We start from the raw sequence: 14,330 nt of genomic DNA, 5'->3' as shown, positions 1-14,330 counted from the left end.
CATCAAATCTCTTACGATGATCCCTTCTTCTCAGAGGAGTCAATTAACCCTGATGTAGAATGACACACAAAAAACCTTCAAATCTCAGATGAGATCCCAGGAACTAAGCCACTATCACGGTCATAAAAATGGTCTCTAATCTGTTGAGTATACTTGAGTGTATAATGTTTGCAAAGTGCTTTGGGACCTACAGATGAGAAAGCACTTCCTTGAACAGAAAGTGTTATTACTGTCAAATTTGCAAGATGGAGCAACAAAAGCAAAGAGTGGTTCACTGAGCTACATTTCCCAGTAGGTAGCAGAAGGAAGAGAAAGCCTAACAAAGCAAGAAAGTAAGCCCTCTGGCCTTTAGCCTTTAGAGTGGCACTTATAACTTGCGTTCACCACATAAGCTGCAGAAAAACAGTCACGATTTCGTAGTTAAGCCATCCTTAAGCGGAACATCCACTTCTTTGCCAAGTTTTCAGCTCTTTTAATCCTGAAGTGCCTTTGCAAAATGGAATTTAAGCACTTAACAGTGGCTGACATGGCGTGCTGCACACATGCTCCTGTTGTTCTGCATAACAAGCAGATACTCTATCAATGAACTACAGCCCCTTCTTCTAAGAGGAATATCTTACAGCAGGCAGTGTTCATATGCAGACACCCATCCAAATGCAAACCAAGGCAAATCCTGCTTAGCAAAGGGGACAATTAATGCTCACTACTGCAAGACCAGCAACCCATCTCAGAAAAAGAAAACACAAGCAGAAATGATACATTTAGCATTATATCTGGTTTGACCCTTAATTACTGTCTTGAGAAAGACATATTTTATTTAAACCCATGTATACAACTGACATATAAATCTTTAATACATTTATTTGAAATTTGGAACCACTTCTCAGACATGATAGTATATTCAAGAGAAGGGAAACCTGCCTACCTATCCCATGAGAACTGTCAATGCAAATGTTCAGTTGTCTGGGCTGTCTATTCTGTCAACAGACACATTACTCATCCTTTGAGTACTGAGAAGCAAACCTACTTTCTGCTCCAGAAAAAATGTTAGTAGGCCTGGATTTTATATCCAAAATCTGGATTTTCACCAGGTTTGCAGATGGGATTATGGAATGACTGTGTCCCATTTCCTGCTAGATCTTGTTGTGCATTCATCATGGAGGTCTCAAGCAGATCATCGGAATACTGAACTTTGGAAGCTGTCTTATTCTGCGTCAGACCCAGCCCCTTGGTTCATCTGGCTATTGTCTGTCCTGACCAGCAGCAGTTCTCCAAGGTTTCAGCCAGGAGTTTCTTCCAGCCCTACCTGGAAATGACAGGGATTGAACCCGAGACCTTTTGCATGCAAAACAGATGCTCTACCACTGAGCTATGGCCCCATGTTATGCTGGGACACAGATGGATCACATCATCTATTTGTGTGAAAATGAAGCAAGAATATTTTCCTCTTTCCATCACCTAGGAATTCTGGATGAGGTCGACTACTTGATTGTGAATCCTACCTGTATACTGAAGTGGTAGAGCCCCAGGAAGATTGTACCACTTAGCTGTATGTAATATTTATTCCTAAGTCTGACTCAGATCAGTGGAACTTGCTAGGAAGTAAATGTGTTTCAGGAATAACATGTTCAATACCACCATAGTGGGTATCTAAAAGATTTAGATGTCAGACTGTGACACAAACCATTTTAAACAGCAGAGACAGCTTAATATTATAATATAAATTCTTTTGCCAACAGAGATAAGAAAGTCTAGTTTTCAGGCAATTTAAAAGGAATTAAAATTTTCAAACCATAAAAAATATTCCAGAAGCAGAAACAATAATTCTGCTGCATTTATCTGCAAATGCTTGATAAGGCTCTGGCTTTCCAGATATGGGATTCATTCGCTCTTTCTTGGAGTACTTCGCTTCAAACTGGGGCCGTATTTCTTCCTAAAGAACATAGGAACATTTTAAAGCAGAGTTAGACAGAGACATGTATAAAAAGCTTCAGTTTTTCAGAACGGTATCAATTAATTTTTAGTAGTACATGATTTAGATTAACCAGCAAAGCAGGTAGAGATATTGAAAAATATTTAAAAGCCAAGAAACTAGGGCCCTGGAATGCGAATTTTTGAAGTACAACAAAATTCTTGCACAAAGATGCATTCAGTCATATGTGCCCCACCTGCAGTCTGAAACGGAACAGCCCAGGCTCTGACCAGGTTTGCCGCCTCAGTAAGAAGTAGGTGTAAGACTCCACACAGTTGCCCACACAGCTGTCAATCACTTTATTTTAGGAATTCTTGCTCAACTGATTCTGTTCACCTGCTGTGTCAGTGACTCAGCTGTAAAATGGCATAGCCTACAAAGGCTCAGAAAGAGAAAGGCAGGGAAGCAAACTCCATGCTGGGAAAATCCATTTCCCCCCACAGATTGACGTTTAATTTTGCAACCATCCTTATTTAATCTTATTTTTAGAACAGCTGAAAAGCTGCAACATATTCACACAAACCTCCTCTTCTTCCCAGTCTATCAAGTCCCAGTCATAGGCAATTACAGCTCTTCTCCTTTTCCAAAATTCCAGGAAAACAGTTGCTATGGCAAAAAGATACGGAAAGCAAATCAAACACAAGATCACATTGTTGAAGGAAAATAAAATAAGTTGTTCTTGTTCTTGTTGTTATTATTATTATTTATTCGATTTCTATACCGCCCTACCAAAAATGGCTCAGGGTGGTTTACACAGAGAAATAATAAGCAAATAAGATGGATCCCTGTCCCCAAAGAGCTCACAATCTAAAAAGCAACATCAGATAGACACCAACAACAGTCACTGGAGTTACTGTGCTGGGGGTGGATAGGGCCAGTTAATCTCCCCCTGCTAAATAAAGATAATCACCAAGTTGAAAGGTGCCTCTTTGCCAAGTTAGCAGGGGTTATGTATTATCTCGTTACTGCTAAATAACACCACCAGGATAAAAACTTTCCCTTTATTGTACTAAAAGCTGTCTTTAAAAAGTAACTCTTTTCATAATCAAAACTATATTTATAAAGGTACTGCTTTCAGAAAACCACTTGCCCAATATAAACAAAAATAATTTTAAACCAAATGGGTCAACAAATAAGAAATTGTGTCCCCCACTCCTGATTTCCAGACTGGAAGTACACACTTTCTACCTGCAGAGTAACATGGCTACTGCATTAGAAGATTTCTAATCAAATATATCGTTACAAACCTATCATTCAAATTCTAAATTCATAGAAGTACATGGGGAAAAGAATGTTGCCTACCTATCCGCAGCAGCATTTCAGCCCCCCTTTGAGAATTATAAATACATGAAGGAAATGAGCAAGGTCTAACTTTTACATATCTGAAATGGTTTCTGAAATCAACGTTGCATCTGTAAATTGCTTCAGCAAGAATTTGACTGTGTTCAGTCACAAAGGCAGGTTTGTACAAAGCCTTTCAGACATTCAGCAGAGTTTTTCAGATTTGTACAAATACAAGAGGATGTCTCAAAGCCAGAACCTTATTATTTTATTCTTGCAGAAAGCATATGCTTTTGCTACTTTTTCATGATGTTCATCGAATATCATTAAAATGATTATGAATTGCATTGGTAGACAACTGACTGCACCAAAGGTCACACTGAAACATGAATGCTGGAAATGCTAGTTAATTGGGTTCAGTACATTAATGGCTATCAACTATGTGGGCCTGATGGATATAGATATATTTCTGAAGTGTTCTTAATGTAAAGGGTAGAAATGAACAGAAATGAACAAAATGAAATGAACAAAAAATGAACAGAAAGGGGCCAGGAAGGAGGGACAGGACATTCAAACGTAAGCCTCCAAAGCACTTCTTCATTGGCATAATGCCGCTCCCTGCCACTCTCATGTGACTGCGCGCAGTGGGGTTGTGCTCTCGGCCCCCTTGAGGCAAGCACAGAGACCGCCATGTTGGAGTCCACCATGTGATGCGGACCGGCCAATCAGATGTTAGGAGCAGCATTTTAAGACGCCAGTTCCATAGTGCTCATTCTCAGTTGCTTTGACTGAGCAGCCCTTCCTTCCACCCATTTTAGTGAGCAAAGACCAGTCGCCGTTTGGGGCTAAGTAGGATTTTTTGAGGGGGTCACACCTGATTGGCCTTGGTGTTGCCTTTTTTTGCCTACTTCTCACTGAAACTGATTTAGGGTTGTCACCTTTTGATTGGTCACTTTGCTGAAGAGTGCGAGTTAGTTTAAGTGTATTAATTGGTGTTTGACTGGAGGACCATTTAAGGCGAGTAGGCAAGCTGAGGAACAGCCCTGCAGGTTTTACAGCCCTTAGGCTGGGATCTGCCCCTACTCGGGGGCAGGCTGGCACCCAGCACTCAGAGTTTTGCGGCCTAGGTGAGTGGGGCTGCCTGACCTCCCCTCAGTGGGGTCTCACCCCGTGGCTGTTACGATGTTCGGATTCAGTCCGGGTAGAACTTGTTGAGAATTCTCTCTGGTAGAGAAACCCTTTTTCATTATAGCAGAGTGCACAGAAGCACAACACAGCAGATTTAGTTAGGCATGCGTGTATGCTGAGAGTTAAGTAACTTGGAGCCAGTTCATTGTTTCAAATCAATATATATGGCATTTATTAAAGAACTCCGTTCTAGATAGGAAAGTGAGGAGAATCTATCTAGCTGGATGCAGATGGATTCTGCATCTCTGCACACATGGTGAAGGGGAGAGGAGCTTACATGTTGCAAGCTAGTAGGAACAGGAAGAGAAGAGAGAGAGGAAGGAAGTGTCCCTGAGATTAGCAATCTACATTCCAAAGGGATAGTGTCAGAGCAGTAGAGAAGGGATGACCAATGTCTTGACCCTCTAGCCCTCTGACTCACTAGTCAGTCCTCCCCTGTCATTGAGACAAGAGACAGCACAAAGTCCTTCACTTCCAACAGAACTGACACCCAGTATGTTGCCGGGGTTGGGTGGTTCTCCTTATGAGACTGACCCTTAATTGGAGTTAGGGGTGTGCAAGGAACCATGGAACTGCAGTCCAGCACTGGGCTGGGGGGTTCCTTTAAGAGCGGGGGAGGTTACTTACCCTTCCCACTGCTCATCCCCTCCGGCACCCATATTTCTTTTAGTAATTGGGGCGGCAGGATACCTCCCTGCCGCCCCTTCTTATGTTTTGCTGCTGCTGCTGGCTACGCTGCAAAAGGCTTCAATAAGCCTATAGCGCACGCGCACGCCGGAGGAGACGTGAAGCGCGTGTGCTACAGGCTTACTGAAGCCTGTTGCAGCATAGACAGCAGCAGCAGCAGCAAAACATAAGAAGGGGCGGCAGGGAGGCATCCTGCCGCCCCAATTATTAAAAGAACTACGGGCTCCAGAGGGGGAAAGCGGCGGGAGGGGTAAGTAAACCCTCCCCCCGCTCTTAAAGGAACCCCCCAGACCAATCACCTGAACCTCGAACCGCCCATGTCCGGACCGGTCCGGAGGCCTGTAGAATGGCTTCCGGAACGGTCCGGGCTCATAACTAATTGGGGTAATCACACTCTGAATTGTCATGCCTCGCTGCAGGATTTGTGGTAACTAAATTAATAAAAGTGGCCCTAGCTCATCCAACTATACAGGTGAAACTCGGAAAATTAGAATATTGTGCAAAAGTCCATTAATTTCAGTAATGCAAATTAAAAGGTGAAACTGATATATGAGACAGACGCATTACATGCAAAGCGAGATAAGTCAAGCCTTAATTTGTTATAATTGTGATGATCATGGCGTACAGCTCATGAAAACCCCAAATCCACAATCTCAGAAAATTAGAATATTACATGGAACCAAGAAGACAAGGATTGAAGAAGAGAACAATATCGGACCTCTGAAAAGTATAAGCATGCATATGTATTCAGTACTTGGTTTGGGCCCCTTTTGCAGCAATTACTGCCTCAATGCGGTGTGGCATGGATGCTATCAGCCTGTGGCACTGATGAGGTATTATGGAAGACCAGGATGCTTCATTAGCGGCCTTCAGCAATTCTGCATTGTTTGGTCTCATGTCTCTCATCCTTCTCTTGGCAATGCCCCATAGATTCTCTATGGGGTCAGGTCAGGCGAGTTTGCTGGCCAGTCAAGCACAGTACACTGTATACTTTTCAGAGGTCCGATATTGTTCTATTCTTCAATCCTTGTCTTCTTGGTTCCATGTAATATTCTAATTTTCTGAGATTGTGGATTTGGGGTTTTCATGAGCTGTACGCCATGATCATCACAATTATAACAAATTAAGGCTTGACTTATCTCGCTTTGCATGTAATGCGTCTGTCTCATATATCAGTTTCACCTTTTAATTTGCATTACTGAAATTAATGGACTTTTGCACAATATTCTAATTTTCCGAGTTTCACCTGTACATGACTTGTCTTTATTGGGGCCTGGATGTGCAATGGGCTATCAGCTACAGAAGAGTTCCATGCTCTAGCAACTCTTTATCAGAAATGTGTGCTGGTGACTGTCTTCTCCTAAAGCACTCCTTCCTTTACTGGCTATATACCACTGAGTCATCTACACAAGCAAATTTACAGGTAAGCTCTGAAACATGCAAAAGGTGGGTCACGATAGGGATGTTTGGTAGCATGCTTCTTCATGATGTGGTGATGTGGCCACTCATCAGAATATTGGCATTGCAGCAACTGAAATTTCCTGTGCTGGAACGAAATATTCTGTGCATATCAAACATTTTCAAACAAAACCAGTATTGACATCACCTAACTTCAAAACAGGACTTACCCCACACTGCCATGAAAACAGCAAAAAAGACAGTAGCTCCATTGTCAAAAAGATGTGTTACCTGTGGAAAGATAATTGGCTTAGTCTCTTATTCTGAATCCTCTATTCAAAATTTATTTCTGATTTGTAAAAATAAGGGCTAATAGGATGAGGAAAATTAGTTGGAGTAGTTTCCATCCCCGATGACTTTTAGGAAACAACTGAAGACACATTTCTTCAGCCAAGCTTTTTAGTAGGGATGTGCATGGAATTGTGGGCGGGGTGGGTGGGTGGTGGCTTGAAGGTGGGGAGGCATACATTTAAGGGCAGAGGATGGTGCCCTTACCCCTCCCACAGCATTTCCCCCACCAGTGCTCCATTTTAAAAGTGTCCTTCTGGGCAGCAGCGTACCTCCCTGCTGCCCCATGTTCTCCTCAGCTGGAAGTAATAGGAAGTACCTTGCATGCATGCGCTCACAAGGCATGTGCACGCACATGCGCTCCAGGTGCTTCTTGTTACTTCTGGCCAAAGAGGACATGGGGGTGGCAGGGAGGTACGCTGCCGCCTCAATGGACACTTTTAAACTGGAGCGCTGTTTTAAAATGAAGGCCCTTAAAAGGGCTTCCATACAGGTTCATGCACATCCCTACTTTTTAGCATTCTAGTAGTTTTTATGGGCAGCTATTTTAACTTCTTATATGTTTTAATTGTTTTAAAATTATTTTGTTCTATTGTTGTACTCTGCCTAGAGACTTCAGTAGTGGGTGGTATCGAAATATGTTAAATAAATAATAAACAAATACATGGAAATTCATATGACAAGTTAGGCAATGCGGACAGCAGTGGCAAAGGATTGGGCTCCAGGTGGGTCTGCAGGGAGGAACCTGTGCATGGCAGGGGCGCTGCCAGGATGGACTGCTGGGGCATGGAGCTCTGGTTGGGTTTTTCTCTACTTTCTGTTCTGTTCCTTAGGGGATAGTGCTCTTGATTTCCTGGTGTACCTCAGATCTCTCCCCCCCCATCTTTCCCTCCGCCTCTGCTTTGCCACATTCCCTCTCCATCCAGTCACTTTGCCTCCTCACTCAGTTTTGAGGTTCTTCTGTAATCCTTTGATCTGCCCCTGCTCCAAAGCTTGGTTCCTCCTCTTTCCCCTTACCCCACCCCACCCATTTCTTTCCATGCCAGAGTTTGGCTTCTCTCTCTCCCTGCTAAAATTCTACCCTATTCCCAACCATTTTGCTCCCTTCCTCTCTCCACCCCCTCTTTTCCTCTGCGATGACTTTCAGTTGCTTTCCCCCTCCGGCTTTCACTCCGGGCTCTTCCTTCCTCCTGTTATGTCTTTTTTCATCCTTGTTTCATATTCCTCTTCTCTTTTAGTGGCTCTTCTTCCTTCCTTCCCCTACCCCCATGTGAAAAAAGGTTGCTTTAGGGTTGGTCCTTCCCATCATGAATAGTGAATCTAAATCTTCCTAGATCTCTCCTGGTTATAATGCTTTGAGAGCTTGTAGGAATTTGTGAAAGGACAGTTGCGTCCTGGTTGATTGCATGCCAGTTAATTGTGTCCCAGTCATTGGTGTCCCTGGATGTTTGCATCCGTTTTGTTGTTGTTGTTGTTGTTGTTGTTGTTTTGCGTCCCGGACATTTGTGTCCCTAACCCACAGTATAACTAAAATAAAACAATTATTGTTTTAAAATAAAACAAAAAAACAATTTTATTAATTAAAAAAGAGATTGTAGCATGCATCAAAATTAATTTATAAGTCCTTTAAAAGTATGCATGTTGTGGGCAACCCCTCATAAGAAACTTATTTTGTCCTCAGGATTGTAACATGCAAGTAATGATTGAAGGCGCTTATTGAGATTCTTATTTCTTGCTTGGACAATAAACCCTCTTTGGTAGTCAATTTTCTTCTTTGTGGCCATAGCTTCCTCCTTCTTCAACACATCAATTAATTTCCAGACAGAGGGGTGTTGACAAGTGATTGAAATTTGGATAGCATTATGCCACAGGTCTAAACTATTGTTAGATCTAGGTAAGTCGTTCATTGTCTGATCATGAACATTCCAAGATACTATAGAAAAGACTGATCAGATCAGTGCTGAACTCACAAGGAGAATGAAGTTGGTTGGTCAAGACAGCCTCCACCCTTTGTTTTCTAATCATACCAGACACATGTGGGGATTTGTTTATAAGTAGCTCAGTCACAAATGAGGTGCCCTTCATATGCCTACAATTACGCTAATTGGTTAGACGGGATAAGAGGCTTAACATATATAACATGGGATTTACTTATAGTTGGGTTAGGGACATCAATGTCTGGGACACAAAAAAATTGGACGCAAATGTCCAGGGACACCAATGACCGGGACGCAGTCGATCAGGATGCAATTGACCAGGATGTACCGGGAAATAAGCATATTAACACAAACTAATTTACATTATTCTGGCCGACTAAACCAGTTAAGGCCACTTGAAAGAAAGGGGGGTGGGTGGTTCTTTTAATATTCTTTAGTCTCAATATTTAGAGCTATAGATGTACTCAGCAAACCTCCCCACCTCACTACTTTCCCCTTTATTCTACTCTCTTGATGCTAGAGAAGGTGGTAAAATAGTAAACACTTATCTCTTTGGTCCAGGCTTTACTCAGGCAAATAAACAATTTGAAAAAGGATAAGAGAGTCCAGAAACATTGGTCCGTTATGTTATTGTGAGTGGGGGAAAGAGAGCTATGAGTGGTGAGTCAAAAATCCTGATTTCTCTGCCCGCGCCAGATTGCCTTGGTTGGTTTCCCCCCCCCCCACATCTTTACATTCTTGCAAATTCAGTTTCTTAAATACTGGATCCTTTAGAGACAGAAGGGGGAGTGGGTAAAGAAATATGTGGGGTGGGAATATGTTAAGTTATGTGTTAAAATGTTTCTGTTAATGCATATTTGCATTAGCAAAACCCTTTTGTATTCTTACATTCTTGTGAGTTCAGTTGCTGTTTGTGCCCTCAATAACCCATGTGTTAAAAATACTGCATGTGTCACAGGGTGTGTGTGTGTGTGTAGAATAATGTTTAACTGGATTTATTATTTTCTTTCTTTGAAATGGAGGGGCAGTGGGCATTTTGGAATTCAAGTTTGGAATGCAGATGTGTTAAATTGTGTATATTTGTGTCTCGGTTTTACATAAAAAGTATATTCTTTATTTGAAATGTTAAGGGGCCCCACACACATGCTGATTTGCCCCCAGCCCCGCACCCTCTTAGGGTCAGCCCTGTGTTTGGAACACACACACTTCTGGGAAAAACCTTTCGATATATTGTGGGTTACTAGCAGTAACTCACAATAAGTTACTGGTTAGGTGGATTATCAGTACTAAGCAGAACCTCTGTTATATTTTTACTATCAGGCTAGAATCTTACCACCTTCTGAAAAGTGTCTCTTTTATTATTAAAACTGCAGTTCATAAGAACCACAATAATGCAATGTGTTGAAGTAGAGGAGGGGTCATTTTCAAATCACAGCTGTAACTGGATGAATAAGCCAGAGAGATGGGGAAGGGCGGGCTATTTACTCCAAGGGACTCTCCTTTCCTAGAGTTGTGCAGCTGCTCCTCCCTTCTCTTCTGCATCTGCTGCCCAATCTCCTACTGCCATTGTGCTGCTATCCCAGATGCTTGAGCTGATCCTTTAAAGCGAGAAGAAACAGCGCAGATAGTTCTGGCTCCTTCCAATGCCCTGTTCAGGCATTTTAAAAGCAGAGATGCTGTCTGTAGCTGTGAACAGTTCCATTGACGAGAGCAGATGCTGAAGCCCCGCCTCTGTGCTGACGTGTTCAGAAGCTCCAACTCCCCATTGTCCAAGGCTACAGTGTTTGTCTCTGCAGACAAACACTGCAACCATGGACAGTGGGTGGGGGGAGACTTCAGAATGTGCTCTTGGGGTTGCTGTATATGAGTACAGCATCCCTGCTTTTTATAAGGCTTGAGTAGGACGTAACTTTTGAAACAACAATATTATAGCAGCTGACCATACACCAATTTTAAAGGGCTATTGTCCTTTAAGATTTTGTAGGGATGGAGAAAGTACAGTTGCCAAGGTGCTGTGCTGCTGCTTTTCCTGCTGGAACTCCTTCAATGTGACCCCTTCAATGTGACAGGAAGCAATGGATTACCCATCTGAAGGATAGGGATATGAGCTAAGGAGGCATGGAGCCCTTTCTCACATGCAATGAGAAAGGGCTACCTGTTTTGTGGGGAGGAAGCCTGAAAGCGCTTCACTCTCCGCTGTCCTGCCATCCCTGGGTGGGTGGATTGCCCGCCCAGAAGAGCACTGGCTCCTGCCAGTAGCTCTGAAGGTTGGGGTGCCAGGATGCACCACCCCATGTTGCCCCAGCCCCTGGAGCTCCAATAATGCAACACATGAGGGTGTGGTGCATTCTGTGGATCTCCCTCCCCTCCCCAAGTCTGCCAGACACACAAGCAGCAAAACAGGGTTAGGAGAGCACTTGCTCTCACAACCCCATTTTGAGGGGAGGGTTCTTAGGCAGATTTGCTGCTGTGGTGCAGCCAGGATCAGGCTCAATCCCGGTGGTTCACACAGACGTGCAAAACCAGGTGGGGCTCCCTTAGCCTGGTTTTGCACAGATGTGTGAATAGCCTTATGGTGGAACAAGAAAAAATGAGGTGTATGTGAACAGAAGCAGATGGTTCCAGGGGAAAATTGGTGGGCAAGCAAGTGGCAAGTAATTGTTATTAGTCGTCCCACTATTTCTCTCAAGGAAGCTAAGAAGCTATTTCATTTCTCAAGGAAATGAAGAGCTCAGACGTTACCTCAGATTGCTGTCTTCTTCACCTCCCATAAATGCCATTTTCCCATAAAGAGGATGGATGACTATTTCTTTGTAAACAACTCAGGGAAATACAGGTTCTGTACACTTAAGTGAGGCAAGTCAACTGTCTGGTAGGCCAAGGTAATATATCCCTGGGAAAGAGTCTCTCTTCTAACATGTAATGGTCAAGTCCTGGTGGTGGTGGAAGTATACATTGTACTCCTGAGGGAAAATGTTTAGACCCTGATGCACAGGTCAGTGAATTACCCGGAGAATATACATAAAGTAAAGCCTCATAGTTGGGCCAGCCATTTGCTGTAGAGATGATGAATATTGGTTTCATGTTAAAATTCCTGTTGATGGATAACGTTTGACAAAAATTCCCCACAAGTTGTTTTTACAGGAATATGTGTGTCATACAGTGATATAAGTTTATATCTCATTAAATGTGTCAAATATAAGACTGAAGATGGTGTTAAATCCCTTTGAGGTCAAAGAAAATGATGCATATGTTGTCATGAGCATTGTACTCATTGGCATCAGGATTAAATAGAATGCATTTGGGAGTTTTAAAAAGGCAAATAATGTATTCTCATGATACTAAACAGGGGCGTAACTATAATAGGGCAAGGGGAGACAGTTGTCTGGGGGCCCACTGCCTTGGCCCCTCCCGAGGAAAGTCACATGACTGACTCCCCCAGCTGCGCACCCGCCCGGGTTTCCTTCAGTTGTATTCATCCTCCGAAATTGATGTGAGTGTTAAGACCTGGAGCTACCAGAACAGCATGTCTTTCTCTAGTACCATTAAATCTTGCATCGTCCACAATTTACAAAACTTTTTAAAAAATAATTTAGGATGATGTTCTATTGTGTAATTTTACTATGCTTTTTGTTACCACTATTCAGCCTCATTTAAGATTTCTTTACTTCATGAGCTGAGCTTCAGTGAGGGGGGAGCCCATTTTAAAATTTTGTCTCTGGGCCCACTCCAACCTTGCTATGCCCCTGATACTAAAGAAAACATTATGGTTGAAAAGGAAGAAGCATTTGGAATTTTTACCTTGGCATAAACACAGCTGTCTGACAACCTCATGAAGGGGCAGTATTTATCACAAATAGGACACATTATAATGCCTGTAGCTTGGCAGACTTCTTTACTGGAAAACAAAAGAGAGAATGATTAATGGCTCAGTTTATAATTAACTGAATTCAAACTCTAACTCAAACTTGCCCTTCTAATATATAAAATAGTGAAATCTAGAACAAGATATTTTTTTACCTCAGACTCAAATAACTGATTCACACTTCACTTGATTATTGAGCATTGCCATTCCCAGATGGTGGGCTTAACCATGGGATTAAGTGGGGTAAATTAGAGTGAGTTATGAGGTACTGTAATATATTAGCCACATATAAGCACAATAAAGATAATTTGAAAAAATCTGGGGGCCCATTCACATAGAGCTGCTTTAACAGGTTTCCTGTTGGTTCCTTACCATTCCCACCCCCCATGCATTGTTTACACTGTGTACCATTCAAATCCGTGTAGTGTGTACCACTCCCAGAGTTCACTTGATGGTGAACATGAGAACATCAATAGGCTTTTCTTAAAGCCTTTTTTCTTTTCTTTTTCCTTTTTTAAATGTTTGCTTTTTCGTACACACATGGTGTGGGTGCATAGAACAATTTTCTGCAAGGTCACTAAGCAAATGTTTTTTAAAAAGCAAAGAAAAAAGCAAAGAAAAAAGCGAAGCTTTAAGAAAATATGCTCTATCAGTATTGCACCTCAATACATCTCAGAAGAAACATTGCTGTATATTGGATATATCAAAGTATCCCCAAAAGCTACTGTAAAAGCTAAAACCTTTTAGCACAGAGGTAATGTGGGCTAAGCTCCAATGTAAAGGTGAAAACCTGAATCATGTATGGAGTGCTTACCAATATCTTGCATACATGGTGAACAAAGTAAAATCGCCATCTGGGAACGGCCCATTTAATTAATTAATTAATTTTTATTTATTAGAGACATTTAATATACTGCCCACTCCGAAGACTCTGGGCAGTGTACAACAACAGGCAAACAGGCAACATTAAAAATTACATTACATTAATAATTAAAAATTATTAAAGAACTAAAGTAACTACCAAAAAACAGAAAAATGAACTATAGGGCAAAGGCCTGGCGAAAAAGAAAAGTCTTCAATAGCGATCTGAAGGTCAGTAAGGAAGGTGATAGCCGGATCTGTAGAGGGAGAGAGTTCTAAAGGAGCGGGGCAGCAACCAAAAAGGCCCTTTCACGGGTCCTAGAGCCCCGAACATCTCGGAAATCAGGGACCGGCAGAATGGCCATCTGAGCTGATCTAACAAGCCGAGATGTAACTGGATGGAAGAGGCGGGTCTGTAGGTAGACAGGTGCCAGGCCCTGCAAGGCTTTGAAGGTCAGAACCAGGACCTTAAATTGAGCTCAGAAGCGAATAGGCAACCAGTGCAATGACTGTAGGAGAGGTGTTACCCTGTCATATTTTCTGGCACCCATGAGTAGATGAGCCACTGCGTTCTGGACCCGCTGCAGCTTCCCGATCGTCCTCAAAGGTAACCCTAGATAGAGAGCGTTACAATAGTCTAAATGGGAGATAACTAGGGCATGGGTCACTGTCATAAATGCCTGCCAATCAAGGTAAGGGTGTAATTGACGAATCAGATGGAGCTGGGCAAAAGCACTTCTGGCTGCAGCTTCTACCTGCTGCTCAAGTAGGAGGCACGAGTCCAAAAGGACCC

The 14,330-nt window shown here is 42.5% G+C and overlaps 1 protein-coding gene across 6 annotated transcripts in view; it reads right to left on the bottom strand.

Moving 5' to 3' along the window:
- Positions 1–14,330, bottom strand: part of ANO4 (anoctamin 4) — a 255,081-nt gene that overhangs the window by 38,256 nt on the left and 202,495 nt on the right. For all 6 annotated transcript variants that reach the window (XM_053257089.1, XM_053257091.1, XM_053257093.1 and 3 more), the window contains 4 exons: positions 12,613–12,709; positions 6,757–6,817; positions 2,496–2,578; positions 1,793–1,933 (listed from right to left, as the gene is read on the bottom strand). In XM_053257089.1, coding sequence (XP_053113064.1) covers positions 1,793–1,933; positions 2,496–2,578; positions 6,757–6,817; positions 12,613–12,709 — 382 coding nt within the window. The remainder of the gene's footprint in view (positions 1–1,792; positions 1,934–2,495; positions 2,579–6,756; positions 6,818–12,612; positions 12,710–14,330) is intronic.

Source organism: Hemicordylus capensis, chromosome 5, assembly GCF_027244095.1.
Source record: "Hemicordylus capensis ecotype Gifberg chromosome 5, rHemCap1.1.pri, whole genome shotgun sequence".
Lineage (NCBI taxonomy): Eukaryota > Metazoa > Chordata > Lepidosauria > Squamata > Cordylidae > Hemicordylus > Hemicordylus capensis.
Note: the sequence above shows the minus strand (reverse complement) of the source record. Positions and strands in the feature narration are given on the sequence as shown.